At 40.9% G+C, this 23963-nt stretch overlaps 1 protein-coding gene across 3 annotated transcripts in view; it reads right to left on the minus strand.

Moving 5' to 3' along the window:
* Positions 1 to 17976: 17976 nt before the first annotated feature.
* Positions 17977 to 23963, minus strand: part of XKRX (XK related X-linked) — a 49886-nt gene continuing 43899 nt past the window's right edge. For all 3 annotated transcript variants that reach the window (XM_074201268.1, XM_074201269.1, XM_074201270.1), the window contains one exon: positions 17977 to 23674. In XM_074201268.1, coding sequence (XP_074057369.1) covers positions 22944 to 23674 — 731 coding nt within the window. In that variant the 3' untranslated portion in view covers positions 17977 to 22943. The remainder of the gene's footprint in view (positions 23675 to 23963) is intronic.

Raw genomic sequence — 23963 nt, forward strand, 5'->3', positions numbered from 1 at the left:
TGGCTCAAACATCCTTAACCAAAATGAATTTTTTCAAAATATTCCAAAATATGCCATTGATTTTTCCTTCTCCTGATTTATTTATCTGACTCACATTCCTTTCCTTAAGCTAGACCTTAAAACTAGAATTATCTTAAGAATTTCCCCTTCTTCTTACCTAAATATCCCTTCTAAATAAAATTAAAGAAACTTAATTCCTATCTTAACATGTTAGCACCTAACACACCTAACCTAGCTCTGGCCATTAGATCCAATTCACCTAAAACTTTTTTGGTTTGCTTACTAGACATACAGATGCAGGACATCAAAGGAAAATTCCCTTATGGACACAAGTATTGAATATCAGTGTCCAGGCAGAGGTCATGTGAGTAGTCAAGTCTTAGGCCAGATTTATTCTTCCAGGTGAGACATTATCCAAATGTCATTCTGGGGAAGTCAAGTCAAAAGGGTCTAACCTCAGGCCACACTGAGATGCCGCCCCTTAGGCTGCACATCCCTGTAACCTGACATCTTGGCTTCCTTGATTACAAGAACATGACATTTACCCAGAAGCATTTCCTTTTGCTGACCATCCTGGTATCTGATATATAAAAAGTAAATTGATTAAAAGTCTTGTGATCTAAAATAGTTGTGTTACCTAATTAGATCTCCAAGTGAATCCACTTCACAATTTAGAAGGGGGGTCATAATCAGCTCCCTTCCTCACACATGTATCACATATATGTACTCTGAGTGCCCCTGTCATCAGAATATATTAAATAGGGTTACTTTCTAAACATTCAAAAGGCAGTCAAATTCTCCGAGTATCTGCAGTATTCCTTGAGAGATTTGAGCTGTGTAAAGGCAGGGCCATTGCCTGACCTGATTCCTAGCAGGAGGTCAAATGGGGAGGGGCTCAGTCAGAATTCTTTAACTACTTCCAAGGCTGTTTCATTAGTTTCTCCCCATTATGAAAATGTATCAACAAAAACCAAGACATGCTCAAAACCTGCTACAGGTGTTTCTTATTGTCTCTCTATTGTTTTTGAGATAAGAATTTCTCTACCAGTTCCCCCCCTTCTTCTCCCCTTTTTCTTCAGAGAAGAAATCTTGCAAGGTGGGGGGAGTAGGCTGGTTCAGGGGGAAGGGGAGACAGAACAGGATTTTTCCATCTAGGAATGTGCATTACCCTCTCTGCTCTTGTATCCCCCGTCTGATCTACTGAAGAAATCTGGAACAGACTGGACCTGGTGACAGGGGTGGGGGGATGGGGTTTGAGATATCAAGGGCTGAGGGCTCTAAATTGAACAAATCAGTAATAACTGTAACACATGAAAAAATATATTTCACAAAATAATCTTTCTATTATTATATTTATACCTGGACATATAGATCTAGAGCAAGGTCCAAGACATCATTTAAAATTTCAGGGAACCCAGAGGGTCATGACCTTTGGTCATTTCCCTCATTAGCAATCATTCATTCCAGCTTTGACATCATTACAGTAGAATAGTTGACATTTCCAAAAGCAGATCACATGTTTGACAACACCCTTCAAACTTACTAATAAGTCATCTCATTAGGGTTAGAGAATTTTTAATTTCCTAATCATTTCCCAAAGCCCCTCACATTTATTCAGTATCATTGGAAAGGGTATCTGGCAGTTAAGAGATACTGTAAACATTAAATTCTTAACATGCATGAAACATAAGGTTTTCATGCTGACATCTCATTCTCTTAAAGCAACAGAAAACAGCAGTTTCTCTGAAAGTTAACCTTATAATGAAGTATCTTTTACCCACAAACCTCTTCTGAATCTTGCTTCATAACTTATTTTACCTCTTCTTCCAAATACGCTTCTATTTTCAGAGAAAATAAGATCCTCTATCAATGTTAGTTTTATATAATAATTTAAAAAGCCCAATATACACTTATTACTGAAGACAGTGTTACAGTCATATGTATAATTTCCTCTATTTAACAGATAATAAACATGAGGTGAAAAACAGAGCCTTTCACAAATTTTGTGGGCCAAAAAGACCTTGAGAACTATAACCCATTGGCAAGGTATTCTCTAGTTTTTTTCTCATAACAAATCTTTACAAATGTGATAGATGAAACTTTAAGTCATTCCTAATTTGTTATTACAAAACAATTTTAAAGTCTCAAAAAGTACAGCTTAAATTGTTCTTATACAAAGTTTACTAATTGTACACAGCATATTTCAATTGCATGTATGTTTTCTTTGCTCCCTAAAACTTTACAGTACAAAGAATTCTTAAGACCAATTGTTGCTAAAAAATCCCTTCTTATGGCTAAAAGATTTTCTTCATACTTCTCTTATGTTGCAAAAGTCATATTCAAATTAACTTTAAATCATTTTCTTTTCAAAAGCCTAAACAGTTTGCAAAGTCTTCTTATCTTGATCAGAGCAATTCTAACTTCTCAATGCTCTCACTTATAAGAATTTTCTATCTTCACTGACCAACATTTCTTAATATTAGAACATTCTATGTTCTGGGCATTGGAGATTCCCCACAATTTGAGATAGCAAAGTAATATGGACTAATTCTTTACTTTTACTGTTTGTCATTACTCACTCACTCCAGATTTTTCCAAATACATGAACTACATCCCAATCAGTGTAAAATATTACTTTCCCCTTGTTTAGTTACTCTAGATTTTTAGGTTTGGTTTTTTTTTTTTTTTTTTTTTTTTTTTTGCTAGGCAGATGGGGTTAAGTGGCTTGCCCAAGGCCATACAGCTAGGTAATTATTAAATGTCTGAGACCGGATTTGAACCCAGGTACTCCTGACTCCAGAGCCAGTGCTTTATCCACTGTGCCACCTAGCTGCCCTGTTTAGTTACTCTAAAGCTAACTCACAAGTCTGTCCTGACTCCCATGACTCTGGAGGGGCCATAAAGCATCAGAATCCAAACTCAAACATATTTTTACAAAACCCTTATTTCAATTGACATGCATCTTTAGATTAGCACATTAGAGGATCAATAACATAATAAGATTAACATTTACCTAGCAATTGCTTTCATATCAAACTTGTCACTCTATGGGATTTATTACTTTTTCAGTCAATTCACTGCCAAACATTGCAAAAAGTACCAACTTAATGCAATTTTTAAATCACCCCAACCTCGTATAAACACATATCTCCCTTTAGACACATAGTTCTATGTTTTCTTCTTTTCTTACAATGATTTGTAAACCATTTTCCAAAGTTCCCAAAATCCATCTTTGGTATGCAAAGTCAACCCTGCTCAAACCTTCTGTCTACATGCTTTTACCACTTTCCATACTTAACAAATGGTTCAAAAGAAACCCCAATTGTCTCTATGTCTGGATTTTCTTTCCAGAATCTTTTTCAGAGTCTCTTACTCAAACTATACAACTCACATTTTCCACCATTCCTTTCCATTAGCTCCATTTGCCTTTAATTCATACTATTCTGAACTAGAGTCACATAGCTTATACAGCTATATAAACTACAGATATAATTCCACTTTTCACAATGAATTTTCCATTTCAAGGTTTTAATATTTAGCATTTCTTGTTTTGTTTTTTAGGTTTTTGCAAGGCAGATGGGGTTAAGTGGCTTGCCCAAGGCCACACAGCTAGGTAATTATTGTCTCAGGCGGGATTTGAACCCAGGTACTCCTGACTCCAAGGCCGGTGCTTTATCCACTACACCACCTAGCCGCCCCTATTTAACCTTTCTTGATTATAACTTCTAAAACCCTGGAGAAGACAGTCATTCAAACATCCCTTAGTCAAATTAGAATATTCCCTGCCCCCCTTTTCTTCAAATAGAGTAAACAGTCCTAGATCCTTTTCTGGGGGGGTGATCTTCTATTGTTAAATCCTTACATGTCCCATAATTTTCTGTAATAACTAACATTAATTGAATCTATATTGGTTAATCCTGAAGCTCTAATGATACCATATCATTCTGGAAAAAGATTAACTATTTAGTTTCCCCTATACAGGCATATCTTGGTAACCACATTTACACACTTTAGGATTAACTTGACTCTCTAGTCTTTCTGAAATTTATTTTCCCTATTGTCAAATTAAAATAGCATTTCTTTCTATGATTTATTTGTTTAACATATTTGGTAATACTCGCTATCTCTTTCCTGTTTCTTTAACTTCAAAATAAGGTCCTTTTAACACTTACTTTACTAATTCTTCCTGAACTAACTCTATCTCCTGAAAGGGGGAGGGAGGGGGAAACACTCTGGCAGCCCATAATCAAGGAGAATGGGAAAGAGAAGGGAACATAAACAATGAAAGGGGGGGTAGTTTGGCCTCAGTCAATTTAACCAAAACCCATTCCTTTATGTTTATTTTTTTATTATTATTATTATTATTATTTTTTTTAGTTTTTGCAAGGCAGTGGGGTTAAGTGGCTTGGCCAAGGCCACACGGCTAGGTAATTATGAGGTTGGATTTGAACTCAGGTACTCCTGACTCCCAGGCCAGTGCTCTATCCACTGCACCACCTAGCCGCCCCCCCCAAGGAAATTTTTAGGGGAACTTTTCTCCCCATTTAACGAACCAATAAGAGGAACCCAAACACACGTAAAAAGACAATCTGAACACATAAAGACAGATGAGGCACAAGCACAGATCACACAAATGCAACAGAATTTTCCAAACTGACAATTTCAACACGTATCCACAAACATAGGCCAATGACAAATTCCTGCCTTCTCAGGAATGCCATGAGGGGAGATTTCAGCATCACATCCAACCATCTCTCCTTCCCAAAGGCAGACCAAATGTGTTCATTGCTATCACAAGGAGCACCCAAAAGAGGGGACCTGGACATCATGTCTAATATGGAATTCCCCTTCAAACAAATGTCTAGACCCAGAACCAGAACAAGCTTACCTCTGGAGGTGTAACAGGATCTCCACTTAGGCCGAATGGGGGATGGCAGTTGAGGAGAGGTTCATACTAAGATTATGTCTACCTAGTCCTGGGGCCCTGGAACATCTTCAGGGGCCACCTCCCCTGGGAAAGGGAGAGACAGTCCGTTTGAACCTAAACTCAAGACTCCTGTGGTCTCCTGTGGTGACACAAAATGCCACCATCTTGCTGGGGCCTCCAAATGCTGAACCCAGAGAGTGAGACAGAGACCAAGTCCCTGAGTGTTCAGGGGAATAGGGTTTTTTAGAGTGTTTTGGGGGGGTCCTGAGAGCAAGCAGGATACAGAAGCAAAGACAGCAGTTAGATATATTTTCTTGTCATACTACTACAAACACATGTAAACATGTGGTCCAGTACAGATAGGGGAATAGACAGAGTGGGAAAGGGTCAGGGTCTCTGTATCATGTCTGAACTTTTTTGCTGAGACAGAGGGGGTCCCATATTCACAGGCTTCCCACAGGTTTGAGGGAGGGAAGTTTACTATCTTATGGTTCCAGCCGCATCTGGGGAAGGGGAGGCAGTCCTGGGAGGAATTTTACAGATATGTCAAGATAATGAGGCTAACAAGGGGGTTTTGTGAATCTCAAACAAATTTATGGTATGTTAGTGACCCCCAGAGTCAAGCATTTGGGTCCTGTCAGATTATTCTCAGATCCAAAGGCTCCTAGCCAAAGTTATATTTCTGAGGAGTTTCTGGGGGCCCAGAAAGGTGTCAAGGACCCTTTCTATACAGGGATTACACAAATAATTGATATTGTACTTTATTTGCATTGCACCACCTAGCTGCCCCACTTATTTTTTTTAAATATGATCTCATTTTATCCTCCCAACAACCCCCAAAATAGGTTAATAGCACCTATATTATCATTACCCTCATTTTACAAACAAGGAAACTGAGACAAGCCAAGCTTAAGGTGATTTCTCTACAGCCACACAGCTAGTGAGCATCTCAGGCTGGATTTCAACACACAGGCAAAGATCTTTTTGTCTCTTGCTCTATCCACTGTGCTACCTGGACCAATGGTCTCAACTGTGGCAGTGGATGTGGGGAGAGGGGGAGACAAGATGTACACATAAAATTAAATCCCAAACATGCAAAGTTATGAGTGTGGGGCACAGATATTCAGAGCAGTTTGTTCATGGGAAACAGTGCCAGAGGGTACACCAGAAAGGCAGAATGAGGCAGGTATGTGAAGAAGAAAGACTTCCTTTCTATCACATATTATACAGTGGAAACCAGACTGCAAGGGGCTGAAAAGTGAATTAGTGATGAGAAACAAGAAGTAGCCAGTACAGACAGATTTTTTGGAGGACTTGGCCAGTGAAAACTGTTCTAAGATGAGAACTGGAGCTGGAAGGGCTCAAGTGGAGGATGATGGGGAAGATGCTAGGGAAAACAGATCCTTTTGTGAGCAGCAGTCAGAAGATAGAAAGAATAAATGGAAGGACAAATGGGAACCAACCCACTATGAAGGCCTCAGGAAAGTACTCCAGGGTCCAAGAAAAGAGACCAACTCTTGTTGGCAAGGAAAAGGCCCACAGCTCCTCAGAGAGGGAAGGAACTAAGGAGGAGAGGAGAATGAAGAGGTCTCAGAGAAGTGGGAAGATAGCAATCAGCATTTACCCAATCACCTCTTCTATTTTATTTAGGCATGGTCACCTTTAACAGTCTGATAAAGTCTATAGGCCCCTTCCTACAAGAATGCTTTTCAATATAAAAATTAAATGACCCAGGATTACAAAGGAAACCAGTCTTATTGAAATCCTTATCAAAATAGAGATTTCAAGAAACCTGGGTCACAGACGGCAGGCTAGGAAGCCCTATTTTTCATCTTGAGGCCCACATTACTCAGGGCTGATATCCTTTTTCTCCTCCAAGGTGTTAGTGGGTCACACTGATGACAAATAATATTAAGAACTAACATTTTAATAGTGCCCTAAAGTCCACAGAGTTCTTTCAGACCATTTCATAGGACTTAACCAAGGTCTTCTGCTTCCAAATCCAACATTCTCAAGTCCACAATGACGAGGTAGCCACAAATGAGAAATTACTATTACTTCATCTTCTCAAGGCAGCTAGGTGGCTCAGTGGATAAAAAACGCCTGCCTTGATGTCAGGAGGACCTGAGTTCAAATTCAACATTAGACACTTGATTAACTGTAAAACTCTGGGCAAGTCACTTAATCCTGATTACCTCCCCACCCCTTCCCCCTTGATACTCCATCTTTTTCCTGACCTAGGCCCAAAATAGACTCATCAAACCAAGCCCTCATGGGTGGTATCATAGGTTTGTGTCCTTGTCCATTCCTTGGCAGGCTTCTGACCATTCTGACCATCTATTTTACAGTATAGTAAACTGAGGCCCTGATTCACTCCTGGCCACATAGGAGACACCAGAGTTGGCATGTGAAACTGGGCCTCTAGACCTTTCAGAGAATACAGGAATTGGGAACTTAGCCACTCCTTGAAATTGGCTTGCCACAACTTTGGTCTTCTTTATTTAAAGAAGAGCCTGTTCCCTCAAGGGAAAGAATCAAACACAATCTCACCAGGAAGAAAACCTCAAAATCCTTGAAGCTTTACCCTGGCCTTGATGAAAAGAAAAGCAGAGTCTGTTTCATTGTGTCAACATGAAAGATTCTTCAAGAAATATTAGAATCAACATTCATCTCCCAGCTTCAGCTGGTAGCTCTAAAGAAGCTTCTTTCAGATTTCTAGCACCCCAATCAGTGCCTGGAGATGTGGTCTTGAATATCTCCCGGGCTAAAACCCACGATAGACATCAGAGATGCTGATGCTAATGACCCAGTTAGCTTTTTCTTTAATCATAATAACTCAGTTGTACAGTGCTTTGATCATTAGAATAACACCTTCATGTAACATATTCCTAATAATGACTCACATTTACATAGCTCTTTAGGTTTATAAGCATCTTCTATAAAGGATTTCCTTTGATTAGCACTTCTGAGGGAAGTCCCTACAGAGATCAGAGATTATTATCTCCTTTTTTCAGAGGAGGAAACTGAGGTATTATGATTTCCCTGTAATTCTATAGCTAGTAAGTGTCAGAGAGGGGATATTGAGAACAAGATCCATAGGCCAGCCTGGACTACTTCCAGCTTTAAGGCTTAATGGTTTGTCCTTCATTTTTTTTCTTTTTTGGTGTTATTTTTTGGGGGGAAAGCAGTGGGGGGTTAAGTGACTTGCCCAAGGTCACACAGTCAGTTAATTATGAAGTGTCTGGGGTCACACTTGAACTCAGATCCTCCTGACCCCAGGGCCAGTACTCTAGTCACTGGGCCACCTAGCTGCCCCTTGTCCTTCATTTTCTTTCTTTCTTTTTTTTTTAGTTTTTACAAGGCAATGGGGTTAAGTGGCTTGCCAAAGGCCACACAGCTAGGTAATTATTAAGTGTCTGAGGCCGGATTTGAACTCAGGTCCTCCTGACTCCAGGGCTGGTGCTCTGTCCACTGCGCCACCTAGCCGCCCCTTGTCCTTCATTTTCTTTTTTTCTTTTTTTTCTACTGGGGCATTGCAGTTTTTTTATTGTTTTTTATTTAATATCTATTTATTCTCATTTTGTACAATTTTTTATACATTAATAAAATATCTTGTTTAAGAGTAAACAAAATACCCCCCCCAAAAAATATAGACTCACTTGAGTGATAAAGGGGAGAGAAAAAATTAAAATTAAAAAATAATAGTAATAATTGTAGGTATGGCCAGGTAGCTCAGTGGACAGAGCACCAGCCCTGGAGCCAGGAGCACCCAAGCCCATGTCCGGCCCCCTACACCCAACAATCACCCAGCTGTGAGATATGCAAGCCACCCCAACCCTACTGCCCTGTACAAACCAAAAAAAAAGAAAAAAAGACATAAAATAAAATAGTAATAATAGTAGGGTCAGCTGGATGGCGGACAGAGCATTGACCCTTGAGCCAGGAGCACCCGGATCTGAATCCAGCCTCAGACACCCAACGATGTCCTTCATTTTCAAAGAAGACCATGACATGGGGGGGGGGTGATATCATGATAAGCAAGTGAATTGGATTTGAGTGGGGGGAGGTGGGCTGTGCTAAGTCACCATCCTCACTTTCTCCTCCAGAGCCATCTGGGACCAGGAACCAGATAGAAATCAGGATGACTGGAGATGGTTCTGGATACAAAGACAATCAGGGTAAAGTGACTTATCCAAGGTCACACAGCTAGAAAGAGACTAGAGTCTGCAGTCAGATCTGAACTCCTGCCCTCCTGATTCTGAGGCCAGTGCTCTATCCACTGTGCCACCTAGCTGCCTTCTGCTTTATCATATCTTCCTTTCTTGCTTTAGCTCTAAGGCAGAAGATTTTACCATCTCCCTCACTTACCCAGTAGAGTCTTGCTGACTGGGGCTCAACTTAGTTTTTAGACCTTCCCTTAAAGGGTTGGTCTACTCTGGAAGGGAGCTCTTCTTCCTCCCTATGAGCAATGTAGCACCTGAGGACAAGAGAACAGTCACACAGGAGAAATCTTTCAGGAGAGAGAAGAGGTGTGAGGTAGGTGACGAACTTAGAAGACCTCTCCTGGGTCTCTTCTTCCTCAGCCTCTGACCTGCCACAGTCAGAATCCAACCAGAGTAGGAAGGGTTGAATTATACTCAGGTGAAATGATAGATGGCATTTTATATTTGATTTTGAAAAATGATCTGCAATAAATGTCAGACATGATTGATGTGCTGTCTGCTTTTATTGAGTGGTTGCTTTTCCTCTTTCCTTTCTATTCTTTGTTCCAAGGGAGAGCTCACTCCTCTACATGGCAAGGGGGAAGGCATATATACTCATCCGAGATCATCAGAAAATATAGGTTTAAAATAATTTTTAATAACTTTTCGAAATGAATTTGATCTACAAGAATTAAAAATTATAGTATCATAAGAAATTATGAGGAGAAATTCAGAGAAAAATGGAAAGCCTTGTATAGAATTATCTAGAAGGAGGTAAGCAGAATCAGGAGGAGGCTATGCAAATAAAGGGGGTGTGAAAGAAAAGAACAGTAATATGAAGGTTAATGCTATGTAATTGCTCTTGACCTCAGAAAAGAAAGAAATGTTCTTTCTCTCCTTAGAGACATGGAGGGCTGTGGATTCACAGAAGATAGATGTGGTCACCATGGTAATTAGATTCACTTAGTTATTTTTCTTTTTATAAGAGAAGGCTCCCTGGGTGGTTAACTAGGGAGTAAGAGCTCCCTGGATGGGGAGTGGAATAATATCCAGAAATTATTATATGTAAAGACAAAAGGCATCAATAAGGCTGAAAAATATAACCTGCAAACTTGGGATAATGGAGAGAGTAGTTAGTAGTTAGACTAGTAGTTAGGATGACCAGTTTTCTCTGCTTCAGATGCTAGCTGTATGACTATAGGTAAGTCCCTCGTGCTTCAGTTGTTGCATCTGTAAAATGGAGCAATAGCACCTAACTCCCAGGCTTGTTATCTCCTTTGTCAAGTGCTATATCATATGCTTTGCAAACTTTAAAGTTCAATATAAATGCTAGTTGCTGTAATGATCACTATCCCACTTCAGGAAAAAGAAATGGAAACTCACAATAGCCATGTGAAAAAAAATGCTCCAAATCACTAATAATTACATAAAAGAAAATCAAAATGATTCTGAGTTTCTACCTCACACCCATTAGATTCGCCATGCCGAACCCCCCAAAGGGAAATGATAAATGTTGAAGGAGATTCAGAAACTATATGAACACAATTAAAACTACTTTTTTGCAGAAATAATGAGAGACTAAAATAATTAAAGAAAATATAGTAGCTCATGGGTAGGCTAAATCAACATGGTTGCTATTCAGAACCAGTCAATATAATGAAAATGACAGTACTGCCTAAATTAATTAATTTATTCAGTGTCATACCCATCAATCATACCAAAGAATTATTTTATAGAGCTGTTAAAATAATAATGAAATTTATTTGGAGGAACAAAATGTCAAGAATCTCAAGGGAAAACAATGGGGGGAAAAGGTGGGAAGGAAGGGGGGGGGTCTAGCAATTCCAGATCTCCAGCTATATTACAAAGCAGTAATCTTCAAAATGATGTGTTACTAATTAAAAAATAGGTCATTCAGTGGAACAAATTAGATCCACAATATAGAGAATCAGATAAATCCACAACAATTGCAGCAGAAACAAAAGAAATGATCAGAAACTATTTTGCCCAATTATATGCTAAAATCACCCAATAATTTAGAGGAAATGGATGAATACTTATAAAATATAAAATGCTCAGATTGAACAAAAAAGAAATAGAGAATTTAATATCAGAAAAAGAAACTGAGCAAGCCATAAATGAACTCTCAAAGGAGAGATTCCAGAACCAGATAGATTTACAAGTGAATTTTATCAAACATTAAAAAACCAATTAATTCCAACACTGCAGAAATGGTTTGCAATAATAGAGGGGGAAAATGTCCTTCAGATCTCTTTCTATGATACAAAAATACTCTTGATACCTATACATGGGAAAGGCAAAGGAAAAAAAAGACAATTATAAATCTATGTCTCTAATGAATATTGATGCAAAACTTTTAAATAAAATATTAGTAAATAGGTTACAATTACATGTTAAGAGATTTTACACTATTCATAGTCTAGATTTACACCAGGCATGCAGGGTTGGTTCAACATCAAAAAGGATATGAACAAAATAAACAATATAAATAATAAAACCAAACCATACGATTATACTAATAGACGATGAAAAGGCTTTTGAGAAAATCCCATACCCATTTCTGTTAACCCATCCTAAAAAAACATAAGAATAAACAAAGCCTTCTTGGCTATTATAGCAAATAAACTCTAATACCAACAGCAAACATTTTATGCAATGAAGAATACAATAAGGTCAGGATTAGGGGGCCAGTGGATGGAGCCCCAGCCCTGGAGTCAGGATGGACCTGAGTTCAAATCCAACCTCACACCCTTAATATTTACATAGCTGTGTGACCTTGGGCATGTCACTTAACCCCATTACCTTAAATAAATAAAATTGGGGAAAAAATTTTTTAAAAAAGATCAAGGTTAAAGCAAGGATGCCAATTATCACTACCTACTGCTTAATAAAATAATGCTGGCTGGAGCAATAAGTCATGAAAAATAAATAGAAAGAATAAGTATGAACAAAAAAGAAATAAAATGATCACTTTTTTGGTAGATGATGAAGATTTTTTTTTAGGTTTTTTTTTTCTGCAAGGCAATGTGGGTTAAGTGGCTTGCCCAAGGCCACACAGCTAGGTAATTATTAAGTGTCTGAGGCCGCATTTGAACTCAGGTTCTCCTGACTCCAGGGCCGGTGCTCTATCCACTGCACCTCCTAGCCACCCTGATAATGAAGATTTACTTATAAACTCTAGAGTCAACTAGAAATTAAAATGGTTAACTTTTAGCAAAGTTGCAAAATAAATAAATATAAATAAAATAGATCCACACAAATCATCAGTTGCTCATGGGTAGATCAAACCAATATAATAAAAGATGATGCTGCCTAAATTAATTTATTCAGGCCCATACTAGTAAAGAATCACTTTATAGAACTAGAAAAAAATTATAACAAAATTAATCTGGAGGGGGAAAAGATTGTCTCAAAGGAAAATAATGAAATTAAAAAGCAGAGTGAAGGAGAACTGACAATTTCATATGTCCAACAAAGCAGTAATCAACTAGTAAAGTAGTAAAAATCAATGATTGGTACTTATTACAAAATAGAGAGGTCATTCAGTGAAACACATAGTAAGTATACCACATACAAAAGCATTGAAAACTAAGTAATTATTGTTGAACAAATCCAAAGGTTTCAGTAAAAGAAGGATTCGCTATTTGACAAAAACTAAAAATATTGGCTGGCAGTTTCGCAGAAATTAGACTTATGCATCCTGTAGGATAAACAAATTAGAGGAAGCAGGAAAAACTAACTTTTTCATAAAGGTTCATGACTACGCAAGTGACAAGAGAGGATCACAAATCATGAAATGTACAATTTTGATTATATAAAATTAAAAAATGATTCTGCATCAGCAAAATCTAATACAATTAAAATTGGAAGAGAAACTGAGTGGGATTCTCTGATAAAGGTCTTATTTTCAATATGTATAAGGAATGAATTTAAACTTATATGAGGGGGCGGCTAGGTGGTGTAGTGGATAGAGCACCGGCCCTGGAGTCAGGAGTACCTGGGTTCAAATCCGGTCTCAGACACTTAATAATTACCTAGCCGTGTGGCCTTGGGCAAGCCACTTAACCCCATTTGACTTGCAAAAACCTAAAAAAATGGAGATGCTGGTGCTTATGCTCTATCCATTGTACCACCTAGCTGCCCCTTCAAGGTTTTTCTGAAATCTACCTGCTCATCATTTCTTTTTTTTTTAGACTTTTCAAGGCAATGGGGTTAAGTGGCTTACCCAAGGCCACACGGCTAGATAATTATTAAGTGTCTGACGTCGGATTTGAACCCAGGTGCTCCTGACTCCAAGGTCAGTGCTCTATCCACGGTGCCACCTAGCTGCCCCTGCTCATCATTTCTTAAAACACAATAGTGTTCCATCCCATTCATGTTCCACAATTTGTTCAGCCATTCCCCCATGGATGGGCATCCCCTTGATTTCCAATTCTTTGCCACCACAGTTACTATAAATATTTTTTTACATATATATCCTTTTCCATTTTTATGATCTGTTTGGGATCATAGGAGTGGTATTGTTATATCAAAGAGCATACACAGTTTTATAGGGCATAGTTCCAAATTACTCTCCAGAAAAAAAGGAACTAAGCTTTCAATAGTTATATTTGACAAAATCCTCTGTCACTAATTATTAGAGAAATGCAAAGAAAAGTAGCTAACTTTTCCATCTCAGACCATCAGATTAACAAAAATGACAAAAAAGGAAAAGGAGAAATGTTGGAAGGACTGTGGGAAAGCAGGGACAACTCACTGTTGGGGGAGCTGTCGTTGGGTCCAAACATTCGGGAAAGCAGTTTGGAAACATGACCCAAAAGATACTAGAGTGTGCCAAGTCCTTGATTCCACTATACCCCTAGTAGGCCTATGTCCTACAGAGATTCCAGAAAGAAGAAAAGCTCCCGGGGGGGTTGTCACCCTATACTGTGGGCTCACTGCTGTTTTTCATAGTGGCAAATAACCAGAAAGGAAGAGGGTGCTTTCTCTATAATTGGAGAAATGACCAAGTAAATGCTGGTATACGTATGGAATGGAATGGAGTGCTATTGTGCTCTAAGAAAGTGAAACTATGAAATGACAAAGAAAGGAGCAAAACCCGGAAAACAATTTCTACTATAGCAACATCATAAAGAGAACCAACTTGGAGAGATTTAGGAACTCTGATCAGTAAAAAGAATGAGTCAGATTCCAGAGGGCCAATGATGAGACATATCACTAACCTCCTGAGGGATCAGGGTGCACGACGAGACATGCATTTTTTTTTAACATGGCCAACCTGGGAATTTATTTTGTTTTAATATACAGATTGGTTACAGGGAGTTTGTTTTTCTTTTTCCAATGGAGGATGGTGGGGAGAAGGGAGAGAAAATACATTTTTGTCAATTGAAAATCTGTCAAACATGATTCTTCTTGTATAATTTGTAGCAGATTACTTGCTGTCAGGGAAGGAGGAGGGAAGGGAGGTAGAAAAATGTGGAACTCAAAAGGTTACAAAAAGATAAATGTTGAAAACTCTGTATATAGTTGAAAAAATAAAATAACATTCAAAAAAATTAAAAATTTTTATAATAAAAAATGTGATGATCTGTGTCCCTCCCCCACACACAATAACTGGGTTTCCAGGTGAAGGATAGGAAAACAACAGGCCAAGGAGCACTTGATACCTGATCAAAAGAAACTAGACAAGTCTAATTTCTAAAACTAAGAAACCAACCAAGACAGAAACAGTGTTTATGATTTCTGCATGTTGGTATAATGCAAGTCAGACAAATTCTCTGAGCCAAGACAGTCTTGGGCAGGCTCTGGTGGATTGCAATCTGTAAAGATGAAAGGAACATCAACTTCCTTGACATTCATGGGAATGTCCCCAGAACAACTGAGTGACTTCTGGGCTACTCATTCATCCTGTGCAGTCCTGAGGAGGGTTTGGACTTTCTAGGAGCCCAGCCAGTAGCCTTCTCAGGCTAGACCTGGCAGTGCCATAAACTCTCACACCTGCCAGCTCATACCAGGGTGAGGCAGATTTCTTTTTTTTTCCAAGGGAGGAAGCAGCACCAGCAAGGACCTCTCCTGCCCAGCTGGTGAGGCACCTGCCAGCAATCATCTATCATAGGGAAACCCACACAAGAATGCTCTGGGCTGGGCGGTGAGGGGAATGGAGGTCAGTGAAGCCATTCCCAACAGGGGTGGAGTCCCAATCTGAGAAAGTTCACCTTTTGTCCCAGCTGCTGCAGATAGTGTACTGTCCTCTTCCTCCTCATGGTGCCCCACCCACCTCCATGGGCAGCTTCCAAGGGCACTCTGGCTGCCACAGTTCCAACCCAGCCTTCTCGTGGGCCCTTGGAGGGGACATCTCATCCAGTTTCCTACTTTTACAATGAAGCCCATGACTCTCAGAGGGCTGAAGAGATGGCCCTGAGGACATAGGGTGCCAGGCAGTGACAGGATCCCAATGCAGGGTCTCTGATCTCTTTACATACAATGCAGTGGGCAGCATCCCTTTGCTCCAAAATTAAGCTCATCTTCTTTCTCTTCTCCTCCTTGTCCTCCCCCTCCTCCTTTCTCTTTGCTCAAAGAAAGTAGTTGAATGGAGCCCCCTGCAAATCTCAAGGCAATATAGACTTGCTCTTTCGAGGACCTACCTGCATATGTTATGATCTGGTTGTGTGACCTTGGCATAGTTATTTCACTTTTTGGAACCTCACTTACTCATCTGTAAAATGGGTATCCTGTATGTACACAGGCATCCGAGACTTGAGGAGAGGTATGTGCTATGTTATCACTTAGACTGGCCACTGGAGGGTGCCAGTGCCATAGAAGGAGAGAGAAAGTGAGAGGAGGAAAGGTTTCTCAGGGGCAATCCCTTGACTTGGAGGGAGTTAGAGTCCTCCAGGAGGGTGGGCTTCAAAGAGAGAAGTGAAGAACAGGAAACAAATGCTTTGGGGAAGTATAGACAAGTTGTTGAACATCTACTCCCTGCCACAGTGTGGGGGAATCTAGACCTTGTCACCCAATACAGGTGCAGGGGACTGGGAAGGAATCAAAGACAGAGCTGCCCAGACGCTTAAGCCTGGTGCTCCTGTGGGTATCTGCTCAGGTCCACACAGTGGCTGAGAAACGCAGGATCTCAGAATCTCTGTTGCAAGGGACTTCAACAGTCATCTGGGAAACCCATAGCTTCAGTGGAAGGCTCTCACGTTGCCCCTGTCTTCTCTCCTATATGCTACTCACATTCATTTCCTTCATCTCCTCCCAAGGATGTAGGTCCTTCGTCAGCCTGGTCCTGCTCCTCCAACTGTTCTCTAGCCTTTCAGGCTAGAAATCCAGAGCAATACCATGCTGGATGTGTGGTCTGACAGCAGAACCGTTGCCTCCAGTGCCCAAAATGATATTAGTTGGGGGGTTGTCACACTATACTGTGGGTTCATATTTAGCACTGGTCTTTGGTAGACAAACTTCTTGCACCACATCTCTTCCTTCTCCTACATCCTTTTTGTCTGAAGTTGAGTTTTGGAACCCAAGTGGGAGGTTTTTTCCCCTTTATCCCTTTATCTTTTATCATCTTATCTGAGTCAGCCTAAAGCTCCCCACCTCCCTACTGAGGCAACCCTTGAACTGCAGAATGAGCCACGCACTTTTGGAAATGACCAACATAGGGGTTTCTTTTACTGTGCTGTGCATATTTGTTATGGGGAATTTCTTGTCTTTTTTTAATTGTTCAGTGAGGAAGTGGCAGAGACAATAAATGCTTAGTAAATTAATTGAGTGATTGATTAATCATTAAAAAAGATTTTAGCCTAATTCTCTAGCCTCTTGGATCCTGTTATTCAGTGAGTTTCAAAGTCACCACTTTTGTGCCATATAGAAATTGGTTGAACAATCTGCTTTTATTGATTTAAAAAAAAGTAAACCAATACTGAGTCAAACACAGATCCCTAGGACACACCACTGGAAAACACCAGCAAAGTTGATATTGAACCTTTTAACCACTACTCTTTGAATCTGGCTAGCATTCAGGATGCCGAAGGACCTTGAGATCATGCTAAATGGACTGGTTGCAAAATTGGTGGTTTGCTCCTGGAGAAGATACGTTTTGGAAGGATATGATAACTGTCTTTCATTTCTGATGTCTAACCTTAACACCAAATAAAATGTGTATTTGAACAGGAGAGGATAGTATACAAAACTGCAAGTCTTCTATGTAGAGCTGACTATGTGTGTGTGTGTGTGTGTGTGTGTGTGTGTGTGTATAATCAGCATTTAGCTTTCAAAATGGTTGTGATTTCAAAAATGCTTCAGTGATACTTTTTTTCCTTCCTTCCTCCCTTCTTTCTTCCCTCTCTCCCCTCTTCCTCCTCCTATTCCTTCTTCTCTCTCTCTGTCTCTGTCTCTCTCTATCTCCCTCTCTCTGTCTCTCCCCCCCCCACCTTATCCATACCATTCCCACCTTCATTTGACAAAAAGAAAATTAAAATAAAGCCTGTCTAACAAATAGGCATAGTCAAGCAAAAGAAATCCCCCCAATGGCCATGCAACAAATGTCTCATTCTATATCTTGAATCCATTGCCTCTCTCTCAGGAAGCCATCATGGCTGGTCACTGAAATATTTAAAGGACTGCCCAATGGAAAAGGGTTCTATTTGTCCAGCTTGGCCACAGAGGGCAGAAGGAGGAGCTGCAAAATCAAAGAGGGGCACTTTGAGGTTGAATGCCCAGAAATGCTTCTGTCTTTTTGATTAAAGATTTTATTTATTTTGAGTTTTACAATTTTTTCCCTATCTTACTTCCCTCCCCCCACCCCCCACAGAGGGCAATTTCCATGTTTGTACACTGATCCAAACTGAGTGTGATGAGAGAAATAATGTCCTTAAGGAAGAAACATAAAGTATAAGAGATTAAAAGAGCAGACAATAAGATAGCAGTTTTTTTTTTCCTAAAGTAAAGGAAATAGTCCTTGTTCTTTGTTCAAACTCCACAGTTCTTTCTTTGGATACAGATGGTATTCTCCATTGCAGACAGCCCCAAATTGTTTCTGATTGTTGCACTGATGGAATGAGCAAGTACATCAAGGTTGATCATTGCCCCCATGTTGCTGTTGGGGTGTACAATGTTATTCTGGTTCTGCTCATCTCACTCAGCATCAGTTCATGCAAATCCCTCCAGGCTTCCCTGAATTCCCATCCCTCCTGCTTTCTAATAGAACAATAGAGTTCTAAGACATACATAGACCACAGTTCGTTAAACCATTCCCCAATTGAAAGACATTTACTTGATTTCCAGAATATTTTTGTACAAGTAATGATTTTACCCTTTTTCATCATCTCTTCAGGATATAGCCCCAGTAGTGGTATTGCTGGATCAAAGGGGATGCACATTTTTGTTGCCCTTTGGGTGTAGTTCCAAATTTCTCTCCAAAAAGGTTGGATGAGTTCACAGCTTCACCAACAGTGTAAGAGTGTTCCAGATTCAGGAAATGCTTCTTAACACAGCACTATCCAAAAGTGAAAATGCTTCTTCCCTAGAGGCTGGGGGGCTGGTGTACATGATGGGATTTTTTTTTTTTGCAAGGCAAGTGGGGTTAAGTGGCTTGCCCAAGGCCACGCAGCTAGGTAATTATTAAGTGTCTGAGACCGGATTTGAACCCAGGTACTCCTGACTCCAAAGCTGGTGCTTTATCCACTGCGCCACCTAGCCACCCCTATGATGGGATTTTTAGTCCCACAGGGTTTGGTCACAACTCCCTTCAGATTGCTATTCAGGGATGCTTTCCTAAAGCCTTTTGGCTTTTGCATTTCCTTTTCACTTTCAATCATATCACACACTGCTCCTTAACTTCCTAGTTTCCCTGCTTTACAGTCAGACTGTAAACCCCCTGAGGGAAAAATCTATCATTTCCCTTCCCTAGTCACAAATGTTTGAGTTGCAAGTCACTAGGGGAATAGCCTGGTGAGAGAGCAAAGAACACTGGAATCAGGAAAAGTTGGGTTTGATTCCTGCCTCAGACATATTAGTAGTTGTGTAACTTTAGGCAAGACATTTAAAGCCCTTCCAGCTTCACTTTCCTCATCAGTAATATAATGGAGTTCCTACCCTCATGCAATTGTTAGGAGGCTCAAACTTGGTATGTGAAGGTATGTAAAGTGCAAAGCCTCTCTTCTGTTGCCAGGCATGTTACTGATATTATTTCTTTTGAGCCTCATAAAACTCTGGGAGGTAGCTGTTATTATCTCCCTCTTCAAAGCTGAGGAAACTGAACTTAAGTGACTTGCTCAAGGTCACATAGTGAGAGCTTCAGGATGAGGGCTCTGGGGATATTCGGAGAGAGAGGGATCCCTTGAATTCAGTTTGAGGGTGGGCAAGGTGGAGAACAGGGAAGGTTGCATTGAGAGGGTTGTACTTGAGGTGAACACATCTGGGCAACAGGTGAGGATTCATGCCAATGATCTGTGGGATGTGGCCCACAAGATACAGTACAGTGTGGTTGATCAAACAGGGTTTGATGGGGTGTTGTGGAAAACAAGGTAAGGCTGTGGATCTGGTTGGATTGTGTGATTTGTTGAGCTGATACTATCCCCGGGGGGTGGCAGAGGAGGCAGAGCTGAGCCTCACCTCTGATTGAAAAGGGTAGAGCCCCCTCCCCATGCCTCCCTACCTCCAGTGCTCAATGAATAAATGATAGGTGACCTGCGATTTTATTATATGCTGCTGCCATGGTGTATTAACTTGGACATACCTCTTAGCTGAACTCCATTGACTTCATCCAGAAAAATGCTTCCGTTGATCCAATATGCTACATGAGGGATCTCAATGTGACTTCAAGCAGTGTTGGGAGATGGGAAGGTGAAACAAAAAACATTCCTGCTCCACGAAGCACTTAGCATACTCTCATTTGATCCACACTGCAGTCCTGGGAAGTGACGTCTTACCAGTGGAAGTTCTAGATTCAAAGTCAGAGAACCTGGGTTTTCCTGGATTTTCCACTGGGTAGGCAAGATGGACCTGAGGTCCCTTCCCCCTGGGTCCATGTGACTGGAAATCACTTCCTCTCCCTGGGGCTCAGTGTGTCAAATGAGGAGCTTGGCTAGGTCTCTGATGTCCCTCCCGGTTTTAAATCTAGGATTTGATGAGGTACTGCTGCAGGTCTATTTTTATATCCCCATTTTACAGCTGAGAAAACTAAGGCTTGCAAAGACTAAGTGACTTGGTTGGCGAGTGTCAGAGATCCCAGGACATGGCACAGTTTCACTGATATCAAAGCTTACAGTGGTCTTACCTCCTGGTCTCTACAGGCTTTTCAGGTTAGAGGCTTCTCCTTGCTCTCCTGTCTTCATTCTTCACATTCCCAACAAGTTGGGTCACTGAGATTGGGAAGGAAATAGGGTAGAATCTACCTACCAAGTCAAGTATCCTCCTCTGAAGGACAATCAACCTGCTAATCCAGTCTAGGAGTGGCTTTCCCCAATGCATATATTTCCATTCTAGCTCTTCCAGGCATCCTGCCCAGCCAAGTCTGCCCTGGTGTGTGGCACTCAAGTCATAGCATCACATTCTGGTTGTGTTTACAGCTGGTGGAAGTGACTAGGTCAGGTGGTTATCTCCCAAGGCCTATGTCCATTATTTACTGGGAAGCAGACCTAGGACAACCAGTCAGACAAGTATCACAGTGGCAGCATGGTATGATGGTAGAAGAGCAGGACTTGGAGCTAGAAGGACTGAGCTTAAATCCTGGCTCTCCTGACAAGCCATTTAGTCTCTCTGAACCTCAGTTTCCCTCCCTGTAAAATGGAAATAATAGCATCTATTTCATAGGATTGTGGTAAGCATCAAATAGAGATAATGTATGGAAAGAAAGTCCTTTGCAAACATTAAATGAATAAATGTTAAATACCATTCCAAAGCCAGTACAATTTAAAGTAATTCAACAGACATTCATTAAGCTCTTACTGTACACAATGTGCTGGAGCTATAAAGATGGGTCTTGCTCTTAAGCTTAAAGATATAATACTAAATAGAAAACATAGAAAAGAAATAAATACCTGCATCTTTCCACTTGGGAACAAAAAAGTTGGTGAACACAAACTCCTTATTGTAAAGTGAACCCTTTATGAATAAAGATAGGATAAGTGTAGAGAACATCTCATCTGAAAAAGATCTGAGGGTCTTAGGGGACTACACGTTTAATGAGTCAACAACATGATATGGGTAAATGGGATCTTGGGCTACATTGAGGGGTACAGCTCCAAAGAAAAAGGAGTTGACAGCCAATTCCATCATATTGTACCCTGATCAGACTTTAGTTAAGGAGGGTCACTGGGAAGCTGAAGAGCACTGAGAGGAGGGCAACCTGGATGGTGAAAAGCCTTGAGTCTGTGCCACAGGAGGACTGTTTGAAGGAACTGGACACATTTAGCCAGGAAAAGAGAAGTCTTGCAGGGAGAGGGGTGTGGATGGGTCCTGACAGTTGTCTTCAAGTGCTTCAAAGGTCATTCTAGGGTCAGCTAGGTAGAGTAGTAGATAGAGCACCAGCCCTGGAATCAGGAGGACTTGAGTTCAAATCCAGCCTCAGACACTTAATACTTAGCTGTATGACCTTGAGCAACCCCATTGCTTTGCAAAAACCAATACCCCGGCCCCCAAAAAACCACACCCCAAAAAAGGTCTTTCTAGGGAGGAGAGGAGAACCAGAAGCTATGGGAATGGGAGGGGAGGGAGTGGGCATTGCAAAGAGGTAAATTTGGGCTTGTTAAGAAAACTTCCCAACAAATGAAGCCTCCCAAAGTGCAAGGGCCTGCCACAAGAGGTGGTGAATTCTCCTTCCTCAGAGGTCTTTAAGCCAAGACTAGATAAGCACGTTATGGTGGTAGCTTCTTTGGGAGGATGGGCTAGACTAGATGGTCTGATACCCTTCAAACCCTCCAATTCTGTACTTCTGGGATGAGGATCATTTCTTTACTGGACACTCAGATGGGGTTTGGTAACTGAGATTGACTTGATTAATATCTAGCTCCACCTTGGAGTGGCAATTCCTCTCCTTCCCCAACCTCTACCCCTGAAATGAAGTAGTTGACAGCATATAGAAATAAGGTAAAAAGGGGGGAGGTAGAATAAAAACACTTTCAGTCATAGGTCAGTATTTAGTTACACACTAAGAGAACATCCAGGCTATGTGATGAAAGACTTGACTTAGAGGTACTAATGATGATGAGGTAACCAAACTGTGGAGTGGTGAGGATGGGGAAACTTGAGGAAATCTTTCTCTCTTCTGCCTTGCTGGGAAGCTCAGTGAGGGGTATACTGCCAGGATAGTTTAGGCCTGAAGGACCCAGGTCAAACTGGATAAAGGAGGAGGGGGACACTGCTCAGGAAAAGTCTGTAAATCCTGGGCCCCTTGTCCTAGGTCAGGTGGTTCCTAAATACATTTTTGTTAATGTTGAGTCCTCACTGGTCACCAAAATACAGTCTAGCAGCTCATCCTTGAAAGTGTAGTCAGTTCAAGTTTCCAGATGGCTTCCAGTGGTATGGGTGTGGTTGTGGTTATAGGTATGTTCCAGCTCCAGCTGATGGAAGTGACTAGGTCAGGTGGTTATGGCCTTTCTTCTGTGGTCTGGACCCTGTGAATTGGGACCACTTCATAGCTTGAGGCCCCAGTCTCCCAATGGTTTCATCTCAAAGTCAGATGACTGCTTTTCTAGGTGATCAACCACCCTCATCATATTCTGAGTTGTAGCTCTTCTCTTAACAATTCCCCCACTTTCCAATCATCCCTCCCACAGGACCCAGTGTGGGAAGCATCAGACAATGCCGTGCTCAGATTGGGCCTCTTCATTCCTTGACCTGTTGCAAAAGGACCAGGGGCAGCAGGTACAGTTCAGGTAATCAGTTAAATTGTAGGGGAAGAGTGAGCGCAGGGGGTGCAGGTATTGGTAGAAGAGCAGCATGAAGGCAATGGAGATCATGTAGGCGATGATGAGCTGCACAATCATAAAAGTGTGACAGTAATTGATCAAGACCTTGGCCCCCATAAAGCGGAACACCAATAGCATGATGATGTTCTCCAACAGCCTCAGAAAGTAGTGCCAAGCCATATGGCCCCAGTTCTGAGTCTTTTCCACGAGGTCCCGCTCAGTCAACTTCAACTGTATTGCTGGCCAGCAGGTGAAGTTGATGGCTGAGTAGAGCACCGTGATGGAGATGAGCACCACCAAAGTGCCCACCCAGCTGAAGTTCTCCTCAATATTGGGCAATGGAATACCTTTCTTCCAGAACTGGACCCATGGCTTCAAGAGGACTATTATGAAATTAATCAGAAAGAAGGGCAATGCCTTCAATTTCAAGGTGGACACGAAAAGCACCAGAACCATCAGGCGGGAGGTGATCTCCAGACTCCTCCAGAGGATGATACAGATGAATTCTATGACACGTACACAGACTTTGTATTCATCATACTTGATCTGCATGGCCAGTAAATTGCAGAGGGTAGCCCCATAGGTGATAGAGATCAGAGCAAAGGCTATCAGTATCACTGCAGGAAGAAATACAGGACAGAGGGGAGTCAGATCATACCCAAGAGATAGCATGGTAAAGTGGAAATAATCTTAGATATGGAGCCAAAGCACCTGGGTTCACATCTCTGATATGCTACTTATTAGCTATATAACCTTTTTTCTCCTCTGTAAAATGAAGGGACTGGATTAGATAACCCCTAAAGTCTCTTCCAAGTCTAGATCCAAGAGCTTACAATCCTATAATTAATCCCTATGACTCAGTGGTCCAAATACTTGAGTGACACTCAAATGTTCCAGGTTAGAGTG

Source organism: Macrotis lagotis, chromosome X, assembly GCF_037893015.1.
Source record: "Macrotis lagotis isolate mMagLag1 chromosome X, bilby.v1.9.chrom.fasta, whole genome shotgun sequence".
NCBI classification, from domain to species: domain Eukaryota; kingdom Metazoa; phylum Chordata; class Mammalia; order Peramelemorphia; family Peramelidae; genus Macrotis; species Macrotis lagotis.